General features: G+C 45.0%; 1 protein-coding gene across 2 annotated transcripts; it reads left to right on the forward strand.

Moving 5' to 3' along the window:
* Nucleotides 1-727: 727 nt before the first annotated feature.
* Nucleotides 728-24,665, forward strand: ACTG2 (actin gamma 2, smooth muscle). Of its 2 annotated transcripts, none has more exons than XM_024765679.1 (9): nt 728-766; nt 10,299-10,470; nt 10,881-11,009; nt 16,610-16,720; nt 17,135-17,219; nt 18,922-19,083; nt 19,892-20,083; nt 21,824-22,005; nt 24,444-24,665. In XM_024765679.1, the coding sequence occupies exons 2-9, from the start codon at nt 10,345-10,347 to the stop codon at nt 24,585-24,587; spliced, it is 1,131 nt and encodes a 376-aa protein (XP_024621447.1). In that variant the 5' UTR covers nt 728-766; nt 10,299-10,344; the 3' UTR covers nt 24,588-24,665. The 2 variants fall into 2 exon arrangements, with proteins under 2 accessions (XP_024621447.1, XP_024621448.1); XM_024765680.1 differs by lacking the exon at nt 728-766 and adding an exon at nt 909-934.
* The last annotated feature ends 739 nt before the right edge of the window (nt 24,666-25,404 follow it).

The raw sequence follows: 25,404 nt of genomic DNA on the forward strand, positions 1-25,404 counted from the left end.
TTGCACCCACTTTGGAGACACTGCATGGAGTTCTCAGTGGGCTTGGGTGTCATGACACAATGGCTAGGTGTAGGTCTGTCTTGCCCATTAACTAAGGACTGAGGCAGGCAAAGGTATGGGTAAGGAGCGGCCACTGCTTAGAGAACCCAGAGGAAAGAAGTAGGGAAGGCTTTTCATGGAGGCTTGTGATTGCCCCTGTAGAGAAGGGACACTGTAGCCATCCTGAATTGCTTTCCCAGGTATGGGTGGCTTTTCCCTTTGGCTTTTAGCTGTCCTGGGCTTGCACCAGACCAGGCACAATTGTATCCATTTTGGGGACACTGCCAAGGGGTGGCGGGCATCAGGGCCTGAGTAGGGAGGTGTGGAGGGAGGAAGCCCACTGCCATTCTTGGTATGGCTCTCTGTCCAGGAGCAGAGCTCCATCTGGCCTCACTCTGGGCAGCTTATAAGGCCTGGTGTGAGCTTTGTTTATGCTAGTGCATAAAAGGAACAAATCTGCCAGCACCGAGGCTGCTGCCTCTCGAGTCCTTTTGCATACATTTTTCAAATGATAATTCACTCTACCCTGCCCCCTTCCCACCCCCCCACAAGGCCGATTTATTGAAAAAAGCACCTTATATGGTAATACTGCTAACACACCGTCAGCTGGCCTTTTTAGGGACTCTGCTTAAAGAAGATCCGCCTCTGGGGTTTTATATTGCTCTGGTATTTATGCCAAAGACACACCAGCCCTCCGTCACTGGGAGAAGGACCTCTCATACACTCGGTGAGTACCGAACAGCTTCTGCCGTCTCTCTTTCTGGGGCTGCCGGACCCCTGGGTGCAGGAGGCGCCTCCAGATTGGCCTGGCTTCTGTGACGCTGGCCCAGGTCACACGTCAAGACCCTCAGTGTGCAACTCTGCCTACAAGCACACTGCTGCCTGCCAGGAAAAGGTATTTCTGGCCATGGGGCATCCTGGGGCAGGAACAACCTGGAACGGGACTCCCTGCGCTCCTAACTGGGTGGTGGGTGGGATGTGTCACCTCCCGTCTCTGCTCTCACTGCTCATCAGAGCCAGTGCAGATCTACACCCATGAGGTGTGCTTTGTTGTGGCTCCGAATGTCTGGGAGGCTGTTTTAGGGGAACAGACGCTTTTCAGAGAAATGACTTCTTCTCAGGGCATTTAAATCCAAACCAATTATGGCCCCTGTGTCTGTGTCTACTGGGGATGGGTGAGTATTTTCTTCAGACCCCCACGGGTCTCTCTGATTCATACTTGGCTAAGAGTTTTCTCACCCTTGAAGGCTCCGGGGTCATTGGAAGATGCAAAAGGTGGAGTGGAGTGGAGTAAGTGTCCTGGGGCACCATGAGGTTTTAGGGCTGGAAGGAAGCGGAACCATCTAATTCGTTCTCTGATGAGGACACTGAGACCTTAGAGAAGTTAAGCAACTTGTACCAAAGACCCACACCTGGCTGTGAAACCACCCACCAATGCCATCATCTTCCCCCAACGACACACACACACAGACACAAGAGCATAAATAATTAAGAGGAAAATAGACCAAGGGGCTGTGTCCGCTTTTGCAAACAGAGTCTGCTAACATCTCTTCACAGCTGAGGCTGGCTGGGATAGTGATGCAGGCCTTGGAGGCAGACTCCCCAGCTACCAAAGTTACTAAGTGACCTCAATTTCCTCACCTGTAAAATGGGTGTAATGATAATAATACCTATCTGGCAGTGCTGTTGTGGGGATTAAATGAGATAATATATGTATAAAGTGCTCAGGTCAACACTGTCAGGGCCTGGCCCTGAGTGCTCAAACTTTAAAAATCACCTGGACAACTTGTTAAAACACAGATTGCTTTGTTGCCTCCCACCCCAGATTTTGAGTCAGTAGACTGGGGTGGGGCCTGATAATTTCCATTCCTAATAAACCTCCAGGTGATGCTGAGGCTGCTGGTCTGGGACCACACTTTGCATAAGGAAGCTGTAGCACTTGCTTTTATTATCTGAATGGGTTTAGACCTTGAGGTTAGCCCTTGGGCTGCAGCAAGACAGAGATTCCTGTGACAGAGATGCATGGGCACTAGAGAAACTCTAATGAGCAGAGATTCTACATGTTATACCTGGGAAACCAAGATGGGCAGAATGATATCATGACCTTGAAGCTAGATTTCTTTCTTCCTTCCCTTTGTTCATTCTGACAACATTTATTGAGCACTTATTATGTACCAGGCACTGTCTCTGCTCCTTAGGGACAGTGTAGGGGCTTCTGCAATCACTGGGAGAGATAGATGAGAACCATGGAGAAGATAAATATAGGAAAGGGGTAAAGCACAGGAGGAGCCCCTCACCCAGCCTAGAAGTTATCAGGGAAGGCTTTCTGGAGGAAGGGGTACCTGAGCTGGGTCCTGAAGTAGGGGTAGTTCCAGGACAGAGGGAGCATGGTCTTTGGGACTTTTTAAGGAGCTCAACTCCACTGAATATTGATTTCAAGGCAGGAAGCAGGGAAAGCTAAGGTCAGAGTGGCAGGCAGGGCCAGATTACTAGGGATTGGGCAATGGGGCACAACAGAAGGATGGTAGCAAGAGGTCTGCCCTCTAAAGGGACTGCTCAGGCAGCTGTGAGGGGAGTGGACTGAACAGGGCAAGAGTGCTACAGCAGTGCAGTGGTCCCAAGTTGGTGGCTGGAGCTGCATGGAGGCAGAAATAAGAGGGCCTGGGGATTGGTTGGGAGGGAGGAGGAAGCAGTCAGGGTGTTGGGCTTGGGTTCCATCCTGGGTGGGTGGTGCAGATCTCTGAGGGGCCATTCCAGTCAAAGGACGGTGATGAGGACAGCAGTCTCAGAGGTGGAGTTGAGGTGCCAGGTCATGGGGTGTAGATGCCCCATGGGCTCTGGAGCTCAGGAGAGGGGTTGGGACTAGAGCTGAGCAGGGGGAGAGAGTGAGTGGCCGAGGTAAAAGCCAGAAGAGCAGTTCCAAACGGCAGATTCCTGAGGATCAGAAATATTGCTAGCCAGAAGCCATTTTTTTTTCTCTTTGCGGTACGCGGGCCTCTCACTGCCGCGGCCTCCCCCGCCGCGGAGCACAGGCTCCGGATGCGCAGGCCCAGCGGCCACGGCCCACGGGCCCAGCCGGTCCGCGGCATGTGGGATCTTCCCGGACCGGGGCACGAACCTGCGCCCCCCGCATCGGCAGGCGGACTCCCAACCACTGCGCCACCAGGGAAGCCCCAGAAGCCATTTTTAATTTAATTAGTGTATATTAATCAAGTCGAGATACCCCGAAGTTAATAAGAGGCGCTGCTAGAATTTTCCACCATAGGAGTGTTTCTTGTGAAGTCATTGTATGGATATATGTGTTTACAGATTATTATAGGCAGCTGCTTACTTGTCATTTGAAGCCCTCACTCCAAGATGTTTCCCCAGCTAGTATTTGAAATCTCACTATCTGAGAGGCCCTCCTTTTAGGACTCAAACTTTCCCCTAAAATGAAAACGTCCTTGGAAACTGGCATAAATTTAACCTTCCCTTCAATAATCATTGATTGGTGACGTGGATCAATTCATCTCCTTCCGGTATGGTAGGCTTCATCCGGGGAGCAAGCTCTAATGGAGAAGAGTAAGAGAGATAATAAGAATTATTATTTTTGCAGCCCCTTTACAAAAGGGGCTGGCAAACTTTTTCTGTAGAGGGCAAGATAGTAAATATTTTAGACTTTGTGAGTCTAAAGGTCTCTGTCACAGCTACTCAATTCTGCCATTGTACCGGAGCAGCCATGGACAGTATGTAGTGAATGGGTGTGGCTGCGTTCCAATAGAACTTTATTTATTATTTGATTTTCGTATAATTTTCTTGGGTCATAGAATCTTATTCTTTGGCTTTTTTGCAACCATTAAAAAATGTCAAAACCATTCTTAGTTCGCGGACCTCACAAAAACAGGCGTTGGTTTGCTGACCCTGATTTCCCTGATTTAAACTGATTTCCAATTTATAAAGCACTTCATTTCCATTATTTCATTTGATCCATTATCGTGGGAAATAAATGTCACCATTTCCATTTTACAGTTGAGGAAACTGGAGGCCAAAGAGGGAGCCGTGGGACTTCGCCATGGGAAGGGGTGCCCAGAGGGAGGAGAGCAAAGAAGGAAGGGCAGGAGAGAATTCTGAAGCCAAACCTTCTCCTTCAGAGTGAGGGTAGGGGGCTCTCATCTTGTCCTCATGTTTGCTTGGGGGTGGCCAGGGGGATGCGTGGGTGAGCAAATTCTTTGTGCTCATTATGTCTTTGGATTTTGGCCACTTTTCAGAGAGGAGCGGGGAGCTGTGTTTCTAACTCTGTGAAATCCTCAATGAAGCCCAGATGTAGTACGTGCTGAAAGAGCCAGAACAGTGCACTCGGCTTTCTGCGAGTGCAAAGTGGTATGACCCAGGAAACCACAGTGACGTTGGCTCTGGTTCAGTTGACACGCTCAAGTCTAGCCACAAATTACCAGCAAGTGGCTGAGTGAAGTTTAGAATTTCCCCTGGCAGAGACATTCCAGGAGAGCCTGGCTCCAGGGCCCAAGCCTTCTCCCCGGGCAGCACGGCACGGGCCACGCCAAGCTCCACTCCAGGCCGGCTGTCTCAGCTGCTGGGAAACAAAGTCCAACGTTCTTTCTTACTATGGGTGGGGAACTTCAAGGGGAGACAAAAGGGTTCACTGAAAAGCCAGACAGGCTTGAACTATAAGTCACAAGAGAGAGGGGACCCCAGAGGGAGACAGTCACAGAGGTGCAGCCTTGCCTCTTGGCCACCTTCTAACTTTCGAGGTTGTTTTCTCCTCAAGGTGGACCACCTGCTAGAAAAAAGGAAACACAACTCTTTGTGACCAGCTTGTGAAGAAGACTGTCCCTGTGTGGTTCTAAATCAGGCCCACATGACCGAGCAGCCCTGAGACTGGCCTGTGGGGACTCAAGCTCAGCTTGCAGGGACAGGGGCAGAGCAGATTGTCAGGGGAAGGCCAGGAAGGTGGTGGGATTGCCGTCCAACATATACTGAGCACCTACTATGTACTAAACACCGATGCAGGGGCTGTAAACATAAATCTAGACCTAGGCATGGCATAGGAGGGGCTCAGAGGCTCAGAGAGAGAAAAGAACACAGGCCCTTTTGTTTTAGGGCTTTTGCTGCCAACAGTGCTAGGGAGACAGAGAGACAGAAGCAAAAACACCAAACATGGAGAAGTTGTGAGGGTTTCACTGAGGTGGTGGGGAAGGTGCAAGCCCAGGCTTCGAAGCCTGTCCTGGGCTGAGGCCAGCCCTGCCTCTCCCAGTGAGGAGCCGGAGAGCTAAGTCCTTTCACTTCTCTGAGACTTGGTTTCCTTATCTGTAAAATGGAACTAAAAATATCTTCCTTCAGGGCTTTTGTGAGGATTAAATAGATAATGTATGTGAAAGGCTCCCAATTTTTAAAAATTAAAAATACATTTTTACCAAAAATGGAACCACAGAACATGTTGTGTTTCACCTAACAAAGCAGCTTGCACTTTTTCCAGGATATTAAATATTCTGCTCTCTCTGTCGTAGGGAGGTTTCTGGAACCTAGTTTAGAAACCATTTTATTTATTACTCAATAACTTTTTTCGCATTAAAGTTGGCCAAATCTTTGCACTCACCCATGAGTGTTTCCCAAGGATAAATTCCTAGAAGTGTCTTTGTGGAGTTAAAAGATATGTACACTTTTAAGGCTTTTGATAAGTATTTTTGAATTCCCCTTTAGAAAAGTAGTACAATTTGCCCTGTCAGCCGTGAACGGGGGCCCACCTTCCCACAGCTCTGCTGGCAAGGGTGGCCCTAAGAACCGGACACAGCGTTCTGGCCGAAGGTGGGGCTAGCTTTTATCACGGCTCCAGCACACTGCAGACTGTCGACAAGACCCCAGGTCCTGCTCACAGAGGCTGAACGAGAGCTTTCACAGTTTGGTTATTTAGACTCACATCCACACCCTCATATTTATCCTTTATTAAATTTAATCTTAGTGCATTCAGTTCATTTTCTCTGCTTTTTGAGATCTTTCGGATTTCGATTCTTCCAGCCAACATGTGTGTTTTATCTGGACATTTGATCAGCATGTACTCTATATTTTCAGCCAACTCATTTATAAACATGTCACATGAGAAAGGATCGAGAGTGGAGCTCTGAGGCATATCATTGCCTCCAGGTTGACAGTGACCTATCAATTAACACCTTTCAGTGACAATAACTCAGGCAGCTGTAAATATGCCTAACTGATTTATTGTTCAGCCCACGTGGCTTTATCAATAGGGATATCACGGGAGAATTTGTCAGATGCCAAGATCAAGTGAAGCTCAATGTCTCCCGCCTTCTCCTGCATTTCCAGCCAGGGGGTCCTGTGGAAAAAGGGAAGCTGTCAGTCCGCCAACATTTGTTCTTGGTAAACCCAAATCAATTACAAGAAATCACTGCTTCGTTTTTTTAAATTTATTTATTTTTATTTTATTTAGTTTTAGCCGTATTGGGTCATCGTTGCGGTGTGCGGGCTTCTCATTGTGATGGCTTCGCTTATTGAGGAGCACGGGCTCTAGTCGCACGGGCTTCAGTAGTTGTGGCTCGCGGGTTCTAGAGCGCAGGCTCAGTAGTTGTGGCGCACGGGCTTAGTTGCTCCGCGGCATGTGGGATCTTCCCGGACCAGGGATTGAACCTGTGTCCCCTGCATTGGCAGGCGGATTCTTCTTTTTTTTAATTTTTTTATTTATCATATTCCAACTTTATTGTCATCAATAAAATACCAATTAATATTTTTTTTCTTTTCTAGACAAATACTCCCATATAGCCTACTAACTTCAACACAGGACACCTCTAGCACAACAAAAGAGTCTGTCCTATTTGAACAGAATTCCTGGGATTCACTTTCCTTAGTAAAATTCACTGTTTTTATGTTATGGCTATTCTAACTCCAATATCCCACTACCACCACCTCCCCCCGCCACCCCCAAAGCCTTTGAAAACAACAGAAGGGGGAAAAAATATTTTAAAATTCTAAAATTTTATATTCTATTTCCCTCTGAATTGCTTGGAAGAAGCTTACTTTTTTTTTGAATTTTATTTTATTTTATTTTTTATACAGCAGGTTCTTATTAATCATCAATTTTATACCCATCAGTGTATACATGTCAATCCCAATAGCCCAATTCATTACACCACCCCCACCCCCCCACGCCCGCCACTTTCCCCCCTTGGTGTCCACATGTTTGTTCTCTACATCTGTGTCTCTATTTCTGGGCAGGCAGATTCTTTTTTTTTTTTTTTTTTTTTTTGGGCAGGCAGATTCTTAACCACTGCGCCACCAGGGAAGCCCACTGCTTCTTTAATAGTGCTTTCTTTAATAACACCTTCTGGAAACCTGCCTAATTTGCATATCAAGATTATCTGAGGTTTTAGATATCTGCCTGCTTTCCCTTTTTGAATATTGGAACAACATTTGCCATCTCCATCTCCTGACATCTCTCCATTTCTCCATTGGTCTAACATGGCAGAAGGTTAGGGATCTTCCCTGCAATCCAGAAACTGTTCAGACCAGAGACAACATTGTTTTGAACAACTAAGTACTTTCCTTCAATCTCCACCTCATCTCAGACCAGTGTCCTCTCACCAGTGTTTGTTCTACCTTTGTTATTCTGAAAATCCTTCTCCTTGACATCCATTGACTCATTCATTCATTCATCTGGATAAAAAAAGGTTTAAGAGCCCACCCTGTGCCAGACATTGTGCTAGGCTTACAGAAGAATCACTGGAGAACAGGACAGGCCCAGCTCCTGCCTTTACAGAGCTACAGATGAGCCCAGATGTGCAGAGTTGATCATTGCTGGGACAAGTTCAAGGTGCTGTGGGGCAAAGAAGAAGGGCCACTAACTGAGACCGGTGGGCCAGAGAGACTGAAAATGCAGTGTTGATGCAGAGGTCTGACAGGTGATGGGAATCAGTAGCAAATAGGTTGGGGGAAGGGTGTTCCAGACCCTGTGTCTAAAGGGCCAGAAGGGAGACAAGATGACACATTCGGAGAATGGAAAGGAACTCCACATAGCCAGAGTGAGAAGGCCGAGGGGGGCCGGGGGGAGATGAGCCTGGAGACACAGGCAGGGGCCAGACCCTGTCGGGCCTTTTAGGCCAAGTGCGAGAACTGGGACTTTATCACTTTGACCATGGGTGATCGTGAGGATCAGCAAGGACAAGCAGAGCTGGATTCAAGAATTCACAGTGGGCCTCTCCCCTAGTGTGCACCCTGCTTTGAATATAACAGGCAAGGGCTTCCTTTTAGCCTGCAAACTGTGTGAATAAGCTTCTGCTCAGTCTCTAGGTAGCCTTTCTGACCTCCCGTTCTCAGGCTGTGATTCTGTCTCCTCTTTGCTTTGGTCATGGTATTTGCTGTCCTCCTTCCACGTAAGGGTGTTGGAGGACCAGCGTCCCAGGTGTCTAGGGCAGCTCTTTTCTTCCCCTCCTGCCGCTCGTTCCGGATGAAGCTTGGTGGGCTGTCCTCTGCAGCTACCTTCTCTCTCCATGCCTCTCTTCTCTGGACTCCCACCTCCCCCGGAGCTGGGACCCTCCCCACTTCCACTGTGCCCCACTGAGGGGCTTCTCAGTCTGGAAGGCAATCCGCACACCATCTCCTGAGCTGCCATTGCTTCTCTTGCTTCACCAAGTGCCAAGAATTTGTCGGGTGTGGTCTTTTTACACTGCCCCTCACCCAAAGACAATGCAACAGACATTAGAAAAATCCATTCCCTCGTCACTTTGCAGTCGTCCCAATTCAGATATCAGCATTGGAGGAAGGACTTCTCTGTTTTTCTCCATCTGAAGCAACAGAGACAGTGAGTCCCATCACGAATTCTCTCACTTTCCTCTCTCCTCTCAGGCTGCCCTGTCCTCCTCAAGGGGCTCCTACCCTTAGGATTGTACATTTTCACCTGCATCTTTTTTTCCTTAATGATATGTATGATTGATTTCAATTATAAACTATACATGGATACAGTCTCCTTGTTAACAATTAAAACACTACGGCACTTGTCCTCTCACCCTTCCCACTTCCAGGTAACCACTATGATCAGTCTTAAACTTTTTTTTTTCCAGAACTTTTTGCTATGTGTTCCCATCCACACAAAAAGAAAATTATGGAAAATGCACAATATTGTTTTGTGCTCTAAAAAGAACTCATAAATGGTTTTATGCTGGACATTCTATTCTGCAACTTGCTTTGTTCACTCAGCAGAATGGTTTCGAAATCTATCCACATTAGTCCACGTCGATCTGCCTGGCCCTTCTCTTAACCTCAGTACAGTATCCCACAAGGAACTTTTGGGTAGTACCAGATTGTGTGTTGGTGTGTTTCTCTGATTAAAGAGTGCCAGTGTTCCCACAACTTTGCCAACACCTCTAATAAAACTTTGAATCTTAACAATACGATGGGTGAAAATGGTCTTATTTCATTTGCATTTCCTGATAGTCGAGAGGTGGAACATCTTTTCATGTAATTGTTGGGTGTTTGCATTTCATTTTGTCAATTATCTATTCATAGTCTTTTTATTTTTTTCTTTTGGGCTATTTACTTCTTTCTTATTGATTTGTAGGAGTTCTTTTATATAGCAAATAGTAACCCTTAATTATGTTTACTGCAAATCTTTTCAATTCCTTTTCTAAACTTCAAGTCTTTAGAGATTCTTTCCATTGGATTAATGCTTTGTAGTCATTTCAGGTCTTCGAGAGGCAGGTGGATTAATTTGCTAGGGCTGCCATAATAAAGTACCACAGACTGGCTTAAACAAGGGAAATTTATTTTTTCACAGTTCTGGAGGTTAGAAGTCTGAAGTCAAGGTATCAGCAGGGCTGGTTTCTCCTGAGGCCTCTCAACTCGGCTTGTAGATGATTTGTCTTCTTGCTGTGTCTTCCCTCTGTCTGTGTCTGTGTTCCAATTTCCTCTTATAAAGATACCTGTTCTATTGAATTAGGCATACTTGACACCAGTCATATTGGATTAATGACCTCATTTTACTTTAATTACCCCTTTAAAGGCCTTATCCCCCAATACAGTCACACTCTGAGGTACTAGGGTTAGGACTTCAACATAGAAATTGGGGAGTAAACAGTTCAGCCCAAAACAGTAGGGTAGAGGGAAGAAGCCCAAATGCCAGAGAGTAAGGGGCCAGGTCCACACCCGTCCCTCCCGGAAAGAGGTCCTGGTTGCCGATGGGTCAGGCCCCAAGACAGCCAAGAATACTGTCTCCAACATGATTTTGACAAGTGGCCAATTACCTCTCTTCTCCCCAGTTCCCTAGGTGCTCTATAGCCCCTGGTTCACTCGGCCAGACTCACCATGTGTGAAGAGGAGACCACTGCGCTCGTGTGTGACAATGGCTCTGGCCTGTGCAAGGCTGGCTTTGCAGGAGATGACGCCCCCCGGGCTGTCTTTCCTTCCATTGTGGGTCGTCCTCGCCACCAGGTATATGTTCATCTGGACCCAAGGCTTTGAGTTAGTAGGAGGACGTACTGCACCATGGAGTCTATGCTGAGCTGCACGCGTATGTGCGTGTGTGCGTGTGCGTTATGTGCGTGTGTGTGTGTGCTAAGTAAGGTAAGGTAAGAGGAAGATGTGTATGGATGGGCCCTGTTCTCTCAGAAAATGACATTGTTTTAGGACAGAGAAGAGAGGCAAGAAATCCTCTGCCTTCCCTCCTGCCATCTCCACATTCATTGGTATCTGCCTCACCCTGTCTCCTTCAGTCCGGTTTCCAGGGGAAGAAGGACATTTTCCCTATCTTTAACCGTCTTCAGAGACCCTCCAATACCTGAATCCCTCTAAGTGGAGCTCTCGGCCAATTCTGTTCTCCTTCCTTCTCTTTTGCATTGCAGGGTGTAATGGTGGGAATGGGCCAGAAAGACAGCTACGTGGGGGATGAGGCTCAGAGCAAGCGAGGGATCCTAACTCTCAAATACCCCATTGAACACGGCATCATCACCAACTGGGATGACATGGAGAAGGTATTGGTGGACTCCCCCTTTAGTGTGCTCATTTTAACATCATCAAGACCCACCCTCTGCCCTGTCAACTCTTCCTCTGCAATGTTTCTCACATCCTTCTTTCCTTCCTGTCCATCCCCCTGGGCATTCCCCAGCCTCAGCTGCCAACATCTCTCACTAGACGATTCCAATGGCTTCCTGACTGATTTCTTTGTCTCGTGCCTCACTCACCTAATTCATTCTCTGAACTTCTGCAAAGCTTGTCTTTCTAAAAACAGACCAGATCATGTCACTCACCTCCTCAGACTCTTCACTAACCAACAGTAGGTTCCTAACTCACTGTCTGGCGTTTGAGGACCTGGTCCCGCATAAGTCCCAGCTTTATCCTTTCCAGCTTTCACTCCAGCGCAGTGCTTATCCTTCTTTAAAATGCTCTGCTGCTTCCAGAAAGGCAAATAGCTTTCTCCCCTTTATTTTCCCTGTCATGACCTCAGATAGGTGCATTGATGCTATATTAGAATGATGCTTCTCTAGTGAAAAATTTAAATAGGAATCTCTACCGGTTTCTAGAAGCTTTTTTCATGTCAGAAGATGTTGAGGGGGCGCCTTCCCTGGCAGCCCAGCGGTTAGGACTCCACGCTTCTGCTGCAGGGGGCGGGAGTTCGATCCCTGGTCTGGGAACTAAGATCCTGCATGCCACGTGCCCCCCCCAAAAAAAGATAAAACTCTCACTAGATACCTAGGAAATATTAATATCAGGAACAAACCACCTGTAAATGATAAATGAAAATAAAATATTTTAAAAAAAGAAGACGTGGGGGGTAATTTTTTTTTTTTTTTGCGGTACACGGGCCTCTCACTGTTGTGGCCTCTCCCGTTGTGGAGCACAGGCTCTGGACGCACAGGCTCAGCGGCCATGGCTCATGGACCCAGCTGCTCCGCGGCATGCGGGATCCTCCTGGACCGGGACACGAACCCGCGTCCCCTGCATCGGCAGGTGGATTCCCAACCACTGCGCCACCAGGGAAGCCCGGGGGTAAATTTTTAAATGGTAGTTTGTGTTCCACAAAATCACGTGCAAAATGCTAATAGAGCCTTTCTAATATTCTTTTTTTTAATTAAAGTATAGTTGCTGTACAATATTTCGAATATTCTTTTGATAAATTCCACTGACAGTTGTCTGACAATTCTTGTTTCTGCAATGACTGTCTTTTGAAATGTAATAGAGGGCTTATTGAGCAGACTGCAACTGGGAATAAAGAAAGCTGATTTGAAATCTGTAGTACACATACACTTTTCTCTAAACCCTAGATTCAATTTCTCTAAACCCTAGATTCAGTCACTCTGAATGTGACATAAATAGATAAAAATACAATAGCTCTTGCTTCACTCTGTGGGATGGTTAAGAGCACAGACACTGGAGTCGGTGGCAGGGAGATCTAGGAGCAAATCCCTCCCTCTAAGCCTCAGCTTCCTTATTTGTGGAAATAAAAATACTTTCTTCATTAGGTTGCTTTGGAGGTTGAAGTAGGCAAATATTTAGTATAATCCCAAGGCATGGAACATACTTAATGCTCAATACGTGGCACATATTATTATATTTCTAATGATATCTAATTTGAAAACATAATAGACAAAATGTTTTATTCACAGTAGTAATATGAACTCTTTAAAGAAACCCCTAAAATATATTCTGTGCCTTAAAAGAAAAACTGAATAGGGTAAAGTTGTCAAATCTTCTCAAATTAATTTATAGGCTCATTGCCATTCTAACAAAAATCTCACAATTTTAAAAATTGTATATATTTAAGGTATACAACTTGATGATTTGATATGTGTATACATTATGTAATAGTCACCATATTCAAGCTAATTAACATATCTACTACCTCACATAGTTTGTGCTTTTTTTTTTTCCCTTGCAGTGAGAACGCTTAGGATTTACCCTCTTAGCAAATTTCAAGTATACAGGACAGCGTTGCTATCTTTAGTCACCATGCTAATATATTATGTTAGATCTCCAGAATTTACTCATCCCACATAATTGACACTTCGTATGCCTTGACTAAGATAGCCTCTCTTTTCCCTTCCCCCAGCTCCTAGTAGCTACCATTTTACTCTCTGCTTCTATGAGTTTGACTAGAAATATCACGAGTTTTAATTATGCAAGATCATAAAGTGTGGAGAAATAAATAAGACAAAATTTATGAGAATAAAATGAATAAGAAAAACTATGAGAGGAGACTTGCTATATCCAAATAGTAAAATATAATATAAAGTTATAAAAATTAAAACAATTTGGTACCAATACAGAGGTAAAAAAGAAATACATAGTAAATGAAACTTCCAAGACCAGAGGGTAGAGAAGGATTCAATAATTCAATGAATTATTCTGTGACAACCGATTCATTATTTAGGGCATAGGGAATCTGTTTATGGCCATTACTTCATACAATTTCATCAAACACATATCAATTGAATATGAAAGTTAAATATAAAAATTCAAATGATAAAAAATACAGTATAGTAAGTGTGAGTATTTATCAAATTTCTGGTGAAAGAAGTCAGAGAAAAAGAATGACAAATGTAAGGGCTTCCCTGGTGGCACAGTGGTTGAGAGTCCGCCTGCTGATGCAGGGGACACGGGTTCGTGCCCGGGTCCGGGAAGATCCCACATGCCGCGGAGCGGCTAGGCCCGTGAGCCATGGCCACTGAGCCTGCGCCTCCAGAGTCTGTGCTACGCAACGGGAGAGGCCACAACAGTGACAGGCCCGTGTACCGCAAAAAAAAAAAAAAAAAAAAAAATCCCAAGAATGACAAATGTGACTTCTTAAAAATCATAACTTCTAGTATGTGAAAAACAAAACCAAATTTAAAAGACAAACAACAAATTGCAAAAAATATTCACAAGTGCAAAAGAGGATTAATACAAACAGCTAATGTAAATTGATAATTAAAAACACAAAGTCTCCACCAGACAAATAATCAAGGGACATGACCAGATAATTGGCCAAATAGAAATTATCAAAAGTTGAAAATCTGAACAAGTTTAAATGTATTTGAAAAATTATTTAAAAACTTATTTAGAAATTCAAAGTAAAACAACTAAGTATTAATTTTATCTATCAAATTATTTCATATTAAGAGTGAGAATACTGAATGCACTTAAGAGTGAAACAGGCAATTTCTATTCTGAAGTAAAGACAAAATTAGCCTCTTTGTGGGTGATAGAAACCAAAAAGTTTTCCAATTGTCATGCTCTTTAGTTCAGTAATTCCATTCTTAGAATTTTTTTCTTTGGAAAACATCCTGAATAGAAAAAATAAAATGTAATATGTACAGAGATAGTTTTCACAAGATTATTTATAAACAAAAATCAAAGATACCATGAATAGTAATGTGATTAAATATATGATGATGATGGTATATGATGAAATGTTGTGTAAACATTAAAAAATTTTAGTTCAATTTATTAAAAATAAATGTTTACTATGGAAAAGAAAATTCTTTATGTTATATTAACTGAAAAGTGACAGGAAACAAAATTGAACATGGAAGTGTAAGAGTAGTAAATGATAAATAAATGAAAGCATATGAAGTAAATAAATGGTAGTAGTAATAAATTTTAAAATACATAAAGATGAAAGATTAGGGAGAAGAAAAAAGCCAGAGTGTTAACTATTTATTATTAAGTAATGGAAATATGAGAAATTTTTATTTCTCTTAAAAATATTTTCCTAATTTAAAAATTGTCAACATCCTTAACTTCTAAAGTACTTTATAAAAGCTTCCGAAAATGAAGTAAGATGAAGTGCAGATGGTTGGGCCCAACACCCAAAGAATCTTTTTTTTTTTTTTACATATTTATTGGAGTATAATTGCTTTACAATGGTGTGTTAGTTTCTGCCGTACACCAAACTGAAGCAGCTATATATATACATATAGCCCCATATCCCCTCCCTTTTGAGTCTCTCTCCCACCCTCCCTATCCCACCCCTCTAGGTGGTCACAAAGCACCGAGCTGATCTCCCTGTGCTATGCAGCTGCTTCCCACTAGCTATCTATTTTACATTTGGTAGTGTATATATGTCCATGCCACTCTCTCACTTCTTCCCAGCTTTCCCTTCCCACCCAAAGATTCTGACGTGTGGGCCTGGGATACAGCCTAGGAACCTGCACCTATAACAATTATCCCAAAGCATCCGGGGCCCACATTTGAGGAAATACTGACATCACATTATTAAGCCTAATTGCCATCTCCTTCATGTCTCCTGTGACACCTCCACAGCCCAGGGCCTCTGCTTGTGCCATTTGCTCTGCCTCAGATGCCCTCCTCAGTCTCTGGAGACCTTGCTTTGCTTTCAGGGCCTACTCAAATCTCCTGGAAAACGAACTTCTCCTGCCTCTTCCTTCATTAAAATATGGACGTGTCTTGTATTTTGTCTTTTTGACTGCCTTTCTCCCCTCCAGACTTTGAAACTAAGATCACATTTAGCACCATCCTAGCACAAAGCCAGGGGTCCCTAAATACATGGGTACAATGGAATCAGAGGACCCTGTGCCTCACCTCTGAAGAAATCAAAGCCCTGTGTCCCTGCCACTCTTTGCCAAATTCCTCTGAAATAAAGGCTCCTGTTTGCTGTCCTGGATCACTAAAGAGGGAACAGTACACAGCGGGAAGAAGTAACTTCCTCTAAAGCAGTGATTCTCAACGGGGGCGATTTTGTCTCCCAGGGGCATTTGGCAATGTCTGGAGACATTTTTGCCCCTCACAGCTGGAGAAGTGCTACTGGCATCTAGTGGGTGGAACACGGAGATGCTGCTAAACATCCCTTAATGCACTTCAGCCCCCCACAATAAAGAATTATTGAACTTAAAACGTCAAAGCGCTGAGGTTGAGAAACCCTGCTTTAAAGAACAGCCTGGTCAATAATAGACATTGACAGTTAATGCATATCTGTCAGGCTTCAGCAGGAGACAGTATACACTCAGCTGGGGTTCTGAAATTAATTTAAGGAAGGACTACTTACAGAGGTGTGAGCAGGGTTAGGGAACCGGAAAGGGATGCAGAGGCGCTCAAGTACCAGCAACAGAGGGAAGCTCTTACAGCTGGAAGGCTGAAGGGCAAGAGCAGCGAGACTAGAGCTCAGTGAGAGCTGGAGCCTGAGGAGGGGCTGCGCAACAGGAGCTGTGCTCAGGGAGGCCACAGTGTTGCCGGGAAATCACCCTGCCCTTCTCCCCCCCCTCCCACTCTCCAACCTCTTGCTGGTATCTTCTATCAGCCAAGCACAGCCAGAAGCCAGAGAGCTGCAGAGGGCCTTGTCCCTCAGGGCACAAAGCAGGGGAGACAAGGGAGAGGTGGAAATAGGGGCCAAGGTCAGACAGAAATAATCAACACACTAAGGATATTGGCCCCAGGTCTGAGTCCTGTCTGGGGCCTTGTTGAGAAGGAATATAACCTCTAAAGAGCAATCTGAAATTCCCATGGCTGACAGGCCTCCTCTCCAGATCCAGTCCATTCTGAGAACATTGTGCCATCCTCCCCCTGCATGGGCATGTCCATAGGAAGTCTCCAGCCCACTGGGAGTCTGCTGGACTCATCTGACTTTTGTCCCAACCAGATCTGGCACCACTCCTTCTACAATGAGCTGCGGGTAGCACCTGAGGAGCACCCCACCCTGCTCACGGAGGCCCCCCTAAATCCCAAGGCCAACAGGGAGAAGATGACCCAGGTAAGAGGCCAGGAAGACTTGAGCACTGGCACAAGAACACAACATGGCTGCTTGGCCAGATTCTTTCTCCCATTCATGCATCAATGCAACAGATTTTTTATTTTTAACATCTTTATTGGGGTATAATTGCTTTATAATGGCGTGTTAGTTTCTGCTTTATAACAAAGTGATTCAGTTATACATATACATATGTTCTCATATCTCTTCCCTCTTGCGTCTCTCTCCCTCCCAGAGAGTGGCAACAGAATTTTTTTGAGAATTGCTCTGTTTGTAGTCCATGCCAGAACCTAAGGGAGGTGGAAGTGGGGTAAATAAGCACAGTTCCTACCCTTAATAAAATTACAAACCATTTTGTGGACCAAGAGGTGCTGTGATTTCTGCCAGATAGTCTTCTATTCTGCATTGTTCTTTCAGATCATGTTTGAAACCTTCAATGTCCCTGCCATGTACGTCGCCATTCAAGCTGTGCTCTCCCTCTATGCTTCAGGCCGCACGACAGGTGAGTAGCCCTGTAACCCGTTCCCTTTCTGACTTGAGAGGGAGGAAGGGAAAGCTGGGCTCTTGCAGAGATTCCTGTTCAGAAGAATCAGTGGGACAGTCAAAGTCCAAGGAAAACCTTGGTTAGGGATAACAGAAGGGAAGCCCATTTAAAATGCAGATGTGAGTCTACCCAGTATAGCTAGAAAGAATTTACATGAACAAACCATGACTAGTACAACCTGCAAGGGCCATTTCCCTCACAGTAGTTAGTCTGGGAGCTTGTACACCCTTTCCAACAATGCTAGAATGTTTCTGCTCATGAAGCAGCAACGGCAGAACCTATTATGTTGGATGTGTTAGTACGATGTGGCCTTGGTATAGAAAGGAGCTCAGGGAAACAGAGGGAACTTCAAAATAAAGTGATTTTTAATAGGGGCTTGACAGCTTACATGAACATCTTCCTTTTTTTTTTTTTTTACATCTTTATTGGGGTATAATTGCTTTACAATTGTGTGTTAGTTTCTGCTTTATAACAAAGTGAATCAGTTATACATATACAAACATCTTTCAAACATTCATTCATGTATTCATTGATTTGTCCATTTATTCATTCATTCAAATATCTTCCATTACTCCCTACCATGTGCCAAACACTACAGGCCATGGGCACACACTGTCGAACAAGACAGACCAGCCATTATGGAGCTAACAGCCTAGTGGAGGAGAGATAAAAGTAAAGGACAATTTCACTGCAGGTGATAAGGATGGTGATGGGGAAATATAGGTATATGCAGTTCTGTATCCCGTGCTTTGCGCTTGGTTTTATGCTGTGAACGTCATGTTCAGCGGCCACACGGTAGTCATTGTGTGATGGTTCCATGATTGATTGATTGATTTTACCATTTCTCTATTGCAGGACCTTTAGGTTGTCTCCAATTTTTATTTTTTATTGTAAAATATGCTGTGACCAACATCCTTGTATAAGAGTAAGCTGCTGATCCCTGGATATTTATTTTGGATCTGGCTCTTACTGAATCATCTGATTAACTCTAATCATTTCTCAGTTGGTTCTCTTAGGTCTTCTAAGTGTACAACCACGTTACCTGCAAATAATGATGATTCTGTTCCCTTTTGATACACTCTTATGTGTATTTTCTGTCATACTGCATTGGCTAGAGCAACCAGGACAATCTTAAATAATAATAATACAGTAACAATATTGTAGTGTTTCCCCATCAATTATGTGGCTGTTGGATCTGGAGAGATTTCTTATCACATTGAGAAAACTTATTTCCTTTCATGGTTTACTAAAAGTTTCATCAGTAGAGAATGTTATTTTTTTTTCAAGCTGGTTTCTATAGTCCTTTCAGCACTACATATGTGTTAGTTTGATGCCTGAAGGATAGGCACATTATCCAGCCTCGCTAAAGAACGTGCAGCCTAGATGCCAATTGACGTGTGCATTTTTGTGAAAGTGTTTCAAGGAATATAAGAAGAGGAGACATTTTACTTGCCTTCCAGTCTCATTTGGGAAAACAAACTGACATACACACAAATTGATGTACACAAAAAATATGATTGATAATTCTCACCATGGGTGAGTTTTCTAGCTGCTAAAGAAAAATATGGTAGTTGAAGATCTTTTGGTAACAGGTCCCAGAAAGAGACAGATGAAAGAAAATACTAAAGGTTTTCATAGGTCTTATCCTCTCTGTCCTTAGGCATTGTCCTGGATTCAGGGGACGGTGTCACCCACAATGTCCCGATCTACGAGGGCTACGCGCTGCCCCATGCCATCATGCGCCTTGACCTGGCTGGCCGCGACCTCACAGACTACCTCATGAAGATCCTCACAGAGAGAGGCTATTCTTTTGTGACCACAGGTACCCAGCCTCTTTCTGGACTTGACTTGAGCTCAGAACCAAATCTGATCTAGGACCAGAAATTCTCATGACTAATGAGAAGTCAGTGGCCCTGTGTCCTCAAACTCTTTTAGGGTAAACGGGGAGGCCCTAGGCTGGGGCTGGGCCCCTGGACCAGACCAGATAGTCAGGGCAGCCTTATTTAAGGAGGAATGTTCCCAACCAAGACACCTTGGGGAGGGAGACAAGGCTTAGACCTACTCATCCTAAGACGCGCTTGGCTTTTCCCTCTTTTAAGTGTGCTTTCACAGCACTCCTTCGTTCCCCAGGGACCTGCTACCTCTGTCCGTGTCCACACCAGGATCAGAGCTAGTTTTTATTTGGCAGAATGGTGGTAAGAATCTGTGGCACATTTCATTACCTAGGGGGTTTATGGTTTGTCTGAGGACAAATGGAATAAGTAAGGTCTGAATTTCTAAGGGGAAGTGGCCCCCTGGGCAGGAAGAGGTTTGGGGTAGGAGTCTTCCTAGATTCTGTACAATCCCAGCATATAAGCCTCCATCTAGATGGGAAATGTGTCCTGAAAGGCCCTCAGGAAGGCCTGCAGCTTTGTCAGGGCTGAGTGATGAGAGCAAGACAAAAGCACATAAAAAGTTTTGCTTGGGAATCGAGATTTTGAAATTTCACTTTAGAAAGAGGAATGAAAACATTAACATTCATCTTGAGACTGAACCCAAAAGAGAAGGAAGAAGTTTTCATGGAGACCAAAATGGGACAACCAAACTAACAGAGCTGAGTATCTACTCTCTGTCATTTCTACTCTTTCTAGCCGAGCGAGAAATCGTGCGAGACATCAAAGAGAAGCTGTGCTATGTGGCCCTGGACTTTGAGAATGAGATGGCCACGGCAGCCTCCTCTTCCTCCTTGGAGAAGAGCTACGAGCTGCCAGATGGGCAGGTCATCACTATTGGCAATGAGCGCTTCCGCTGCCCTGAGACCCTCTTCCAGCCCTCCTTCATTGGTGAGGCTCGGCCTGTAGTCCTGGACAATTAGGAGGGCAGGGATGGAAAGAGAAACACCAGGAGTCACTCACACTGTTTATTGTTTATACTTAGCCTATATTTTTCCAGGAAGGACCAAAAATACATAAACAATACAACTAGATTAAAATCTAATTTTAAATATAAGGGTAAGGAAATCAAAATAAAGGAAAAGTGGGATGGGAATATAAACATGAAACTAAGAATGAGATTAAAACATAAAATATTTCTTGGATCCCTCAACATTTAAATCATGGGGTCTGAAACCTATAGCAGTAAACAGGGTGAGTTTGGGGGATCAGACCTGGTTTTAAATCCTGATTCTGCTCGTTCAAGTGCTGTACCTTGGACATGTTACCTTCTTCAAAACTCAGTTTTCTTATCTATAAAGTGGAAATTATGATAGTACCTACTAGATAGGGTTGCCACAAGGATGAAATAAGGTAATATTTAATACAAGGATAGCTACTTTCTTGAGAAGAGAGAAAGAGAAGAGAAAGGCCTGTAAGCAAATGTTGACATATAGTGTAGTGGTAAATAGCAAACTGGACAAAGCGCTATAGGCCTAAGAAATCAGGGAAGGCTTCTCAGAGAAGGTGAATATTTGAATAGAACCTTGAAGAATGAGTATCATTTTATGGTATCTGGGAATGGAAGGAGTACAGAGTAGGGAATGGCATGCAAGGCAAATGGAAAGGTATGTGCAAAGTGTGGAGGAGTGACAAGTCATATTCTATTTGGGACACGATGGGTGAGGTGTGTGTGTGTGTGTGTGTGTGTGTGTCTGTGTGTATGTGTGTTTGCACACAGAGGAAACGAGAGAGCCACTGGACCACACAAAGAGCATGGGGGTTAATCATATCAGCAATGTAGAGCCCCTGGAAGTTTTTAGACAGCAGAGTAGCAAAGTCAGTATTTCACTTTAGGAAGATTCCTCTATCTACAGTGTGGAATTATATCACATGGAAAAAAGACTGGAGATGGGGGACCCCAGGTAAGTGGGCATGAGCTGGTATGGCAGGCAGGGCCTTTTACTGTGGAAGATCTTGGTGCCAGACTAAGGTAGCTAGATGTCAACAAATAGGCAAAGATGATATGATGGGTATATCCATACAATGGAATTTTATTTGGCTATAACAGACTATAACATGGATGGGCCTTGCAAACATTATGCTACGTGAAAGGAGCCAGACACAAAAGAACAAATATTGTATGGTTCCATTTATATGAGATGTCCAGAATAGGCAAATCTATAGAGATAGAAAATAGATTAGTGGTTGCCTAAGGCTGGGGAAGGCGTGCAGGGGAAAATGGAGAGTGTCTGCTAATGGGCATGGAGTTTATTTGGGGAGTATTAAACATGTTCTAAAATTAGATTGTGTTGATGGTTGCACAGCTCTGTGAATACACTAAAAACTAGTGAACTATACACTTTAAAGGGGTGAATATTATGTTACATGAATTATATCTCAATAAATCTGTGAAAAAAGTGATACAATGGAAGTATTCCTTTAGAAATATTCATCAGGGACCAGTGTGAAAGATCAGTCAGAACTGGGGGAAACTCAAGGCAGGGCGATGACCAGTTAGAGAGTCTGATCTTATAATCCATTAGGGAGGTGACTGAGGCGAACCAGGGTAGCTGCATCAACAGAAGGGTCACCTGAGGAGCTGTAGGTGTGACGTGGTGGATGCTGACCAGCTACTGTGATCTCTACTAGGCATGGAGTCAGCTGGAATTCATGAAACAACCTACAATTCCATCATGAAGTGTGACATTGACATCCGCAAGGATTTATACGCCAACAATGTCCTCTCTGGGGGTACAACCATGTACCCCGGCATTGCTGACAGAATGCAGAAGGAGATCACAGCCCTGGCCCCCAGTACCATGAAGATCAAGGTGGGTCCTGCCCTGGCTCCCTCCATCCTGTTCTTTGTACAAAGACCTGTGTACTTGGGAGATGCTCCGAGTGAGGCTGCCAGGCTTACAGCTTGGTGGCCTCCTGGGTGCTCCATCATTCTGGCCCGAGACAGATTTCACCTTGGGGGTTTATGTTCTTTGGGCACTCATAAGCGGGAGACACATTTAGCCTGCGTTCTCAAACACAATTTCATGGACCCCATATGAGAAGGAGGTGAAAGAATTTGGAATGGAGAGAAGTTGAGGGGCTTGAGGAGGAAATGAGGAGGGAAAGAGGGAAAGAAAAGAAGACGGCAACACCACACCATCTTTAAACTTTGAACTTTAAAAAGGACTTGGGTGTCACCCCAGAGGAGGGTGAAAGTTCCAAAGAGAGAATGTTGGCTATAGGACAGGCTGCTGGTTCAAACTCACAGGAACATTCCTTGATTCCTGGACAGCCTCTGATGTGCTGTCCCATCTTGGTCACAGTCTTCCCACACAATGCTTCTCACTGCATAGGCCTCAACAGAACGGGAGCCCACCTGTCTTACCACTTCTCCCCAGCCTCTGGTCCCCAAGCAATCAGACAGACACTTTTAGTGCTTCTAGGAACTTTGCTACTACAGGATTAGAAAGAGTTAGGAGTAAAATAGAGCTAACAAATAGGTTGAAGGTTACAATAAAGTCACAAAAAAGTTGGTCTCTGGGGAGTAGGCCTGATCTGAGGAAGTGTGTTCTCTATGTCAGTATTGTAAGAACCTTCTTCACAAAGGCTTTCCCCCTGCCTAGCAGATGGTGCTTGGCACAGGGAAGCAGAGCAGGCCACCAGAAAACAGGTGAGCAGCGGGCTCTTCTCACCCAGAGCCAATTGGAGCAGCCACGCTTACTGAGGTCTGCCACATGGGGGGCAATGTGCCAGGCCTGGGGCAGCGGCTTTTTACTAGGACGATGTGTCAGGATACCACACCTGATTCTGGTTCAGCAGGTCTGGGGTGCCCCCATCACTTACACTTATAAATGGACACCAATGATTTGATGCATATTCCAATTTATGAGCCACTGCCCTGAGCTCAATAACATTGCCGGCCTTCCAGGAGTTTAAGATCTGATTCGTAGACACGATCAATGCAAGAACAGCTTAAATAAGACCAGAGGAGGGGAAAGCACACTGCAGGCAGGGGAAAGAGAGTGAGTAAGCAAAGATGCCCGGGGATGTGTGCAGGTACAAACACCCCAGCCACATTGGACTGGGGGAGGTGAGGCAAGCTCCAGGATATGGAAGTGTGGAAGGATATGGAGTATGGTGGGAATGGGGCTGAGATTTAGGGCCTCCAGCCCAAGGCAACCCAGAGTTTTCTCACAACTAGAACTGCCCAGCAGTCAAATCTGTTACCTTCTTAGTGGCTGTGCCAGTCCCTGAGGTATCTGTCAAAGGAGCAATGGGGTGACTTTTGTCTGCCTGAATAAGATAACTTCTAAAGACCCTACTTATTTAGCTATTCCATGATCTCTGCAATTTAGGAAATATGTAGGGAGATTCTTAGGAGACAAAAAAGTCTATTTCATGTCTGGTTTGTTCTAGCACTAAATTCTTAGTCCCTTCAGAAACAGGAATTAGTTGAAGAGTCATGGTCCTTTGAGATATACTTTTAGGTGGAGTTCAAAGTTGTCTGACATGAGAACCCATTTCTAAAGGCCAAGCTCAGGAATCCCAGTGGCGTGTATGAATTTGAGAACTTCTCAGATACAAGAGACTGTTGAGTAGACTGGCTTAGACTCAGGAATGGAGGAATCCCAGCCCAAGCTGCCCATGTATCCAAACTCTAGGCAAGAACAGAACAGCACTCCCCTTACAGATGTTTGTATTGGTTAGCTACTGCTGGGTAACAGCAACTATGACATTTCAGGACACGTAATAATAAGCATTTCTTGCTCATGCATCTGCAGGCCAGCTGGGAGTCAGCTGATCTAGGTCAAGCTTGGCTAGACAGCTCTGCAGGCCCAGCCAACTCAGGTCAGGTGCACATCTCTCACTGTGGGGCCCAGGCTGAAGGTCCAGTAGCTCTTCAAGGGAAATTCTTCTCATGAAGATGGCAGAGACACAAGAGGGTGTGCCTACCTGCATGCCTGAAACACATTTCTAGCCCCTGTGTCAAGTCCGCTGACGTCCCACTGGCCAAAGCAAATACAGGGCCCAGCCCAAAGTCACAGGGTGGAACACTGAACTCTTCTCATGCAGGGGCAGGGGGATGGGGTGGGGGGAGGAGTGACAATCTGAGCAATAGTCTAATCTACCACAAGCTTTCTCCTGTTCCTTTCTGACCACAGAGGCTGTTCTTTTCCAGGACAGTCTGGCAGTGCGGTGAGATGATCCCTGGACCACCTTCCCTATTCCTTGGCGACTGATCATGATTCACCACATTTGCTCTTTGCAGATTATTGCTCCCCCAGAGCGGAAGTACTCAGTCTGGATCGGAGGCTCCATCCTGGCCTCTCTCTCCACCTTCCAGCAGATGTGGATCAGCAAGCCAGAGTATGATGAGGCAGGGCCCTCCATCGTCCACAGGAAGTGCTTCTAAAGTCAGAACAGATTCTCTGGGGGTCTCCTTGAGACTGCTCTGTTAACAATCATGAAACATTAAAACCTACAAGCCTTACTTCTCCGTGTGGGGCTCTTTATTTTCCTGGGCTGACTCTCACACACAATGCTAAAGGCTTTTCACACCTATTTCTAGTCCACACAATGACCCTGAGAGGTAGGTTCTATTATTACAGATGAGGAAATTGAGGCTTATAGAAGTTAACACCTTGCTGAAGATCACACAGAGCCAGGGTTAAAATCCAAGTGTATGTGACGCTAAAACCTAGAGCTTCTTCTGCTGTACCACCTTATTTCCTTTATCTTGAACATTAGTAAGAATGAGGACTAGATGACTCTTGGAGGGAGGAGGGTTAAGAAACAAGGGCTTTGGGCTTCCCTGGTGGCGCAGTGGTTGAGAGTCCCCTGCCGATGCAGGGGACACGGGTTCGTGCCCTGGTCCGCGAAGATCCCACATGCCGCGGAGCGGCTGGGCCCGTGAGCCATGGCCGCTGAGCCTGCGCGTCCGGAGCCTGTGCTCCGTGACGGGAGAGGCCGCGGCAGTGAGAGGCCCGCGTACCGAAAAAAAAAAAAAAAAAAAAAGAAAGAAAGAAACAAGGGCTTTCATAGATGTAAGTCCCTGTACTCAAGGGTGATACACTAGAGACCGTGAACAGAAAGGGAAACGCAGGGCTTATAGGCTGTAACATGTGAGTGGTTCAAACACAATGTTATTTAAACTTAGGTGAAGGACGGTCGTAGTGGGCTTAAGATCTCTATGAGGTCCTTTGTCATTGAGGACTAAGTTGTATTTTGTC

The sequence above is a fragment of the Neophocaena asiaeorientalis genome, unplaced genomic scaffold (assembly GCF_003031525.2).
Source record: "Neophocaena asiaeorientalis asiaeorientalis breed wild unplaced genomic scaffold, Neophocaena_asiaeorientalis_V1.1 scaffold1090, whole genome shotgun sequence".
Lineage (NCBI taxonomy): Eukaryota > Metazoa > Chordata > Mammalia > Artiodactyla > Phocoenidae > Neophocaena > Neophocaena asiaeorientalis.

What these genes read in the sequence shown, in the direction of transcription:
- ACTG2 (XM_024765679.1), top strand. Translation starts at nt 10,345, where the DNA reads ATGTGTGAAGAGGAGACCACTGCGCTCGTGTGTGACAATGGCTCTGGC. An exon ending in ACTGGGATGACATGGAGAAG is followed by an intron (nt 11,010 to 16,609) that starts GTATTGGTGGAC and finishes TGTCCCAACCAG; the next exon opens with ATCTGGCACCACTCCTTCTA. An exon ending in CTATTCTTTTGTGACCACAG is followed by an intron (nt 19,084 to 19,891) that starts GTACCCAGCCTC and finishes TACTCTTTCTAG; the next exon opens with CCGAGCGAGAAATCGTGCGA.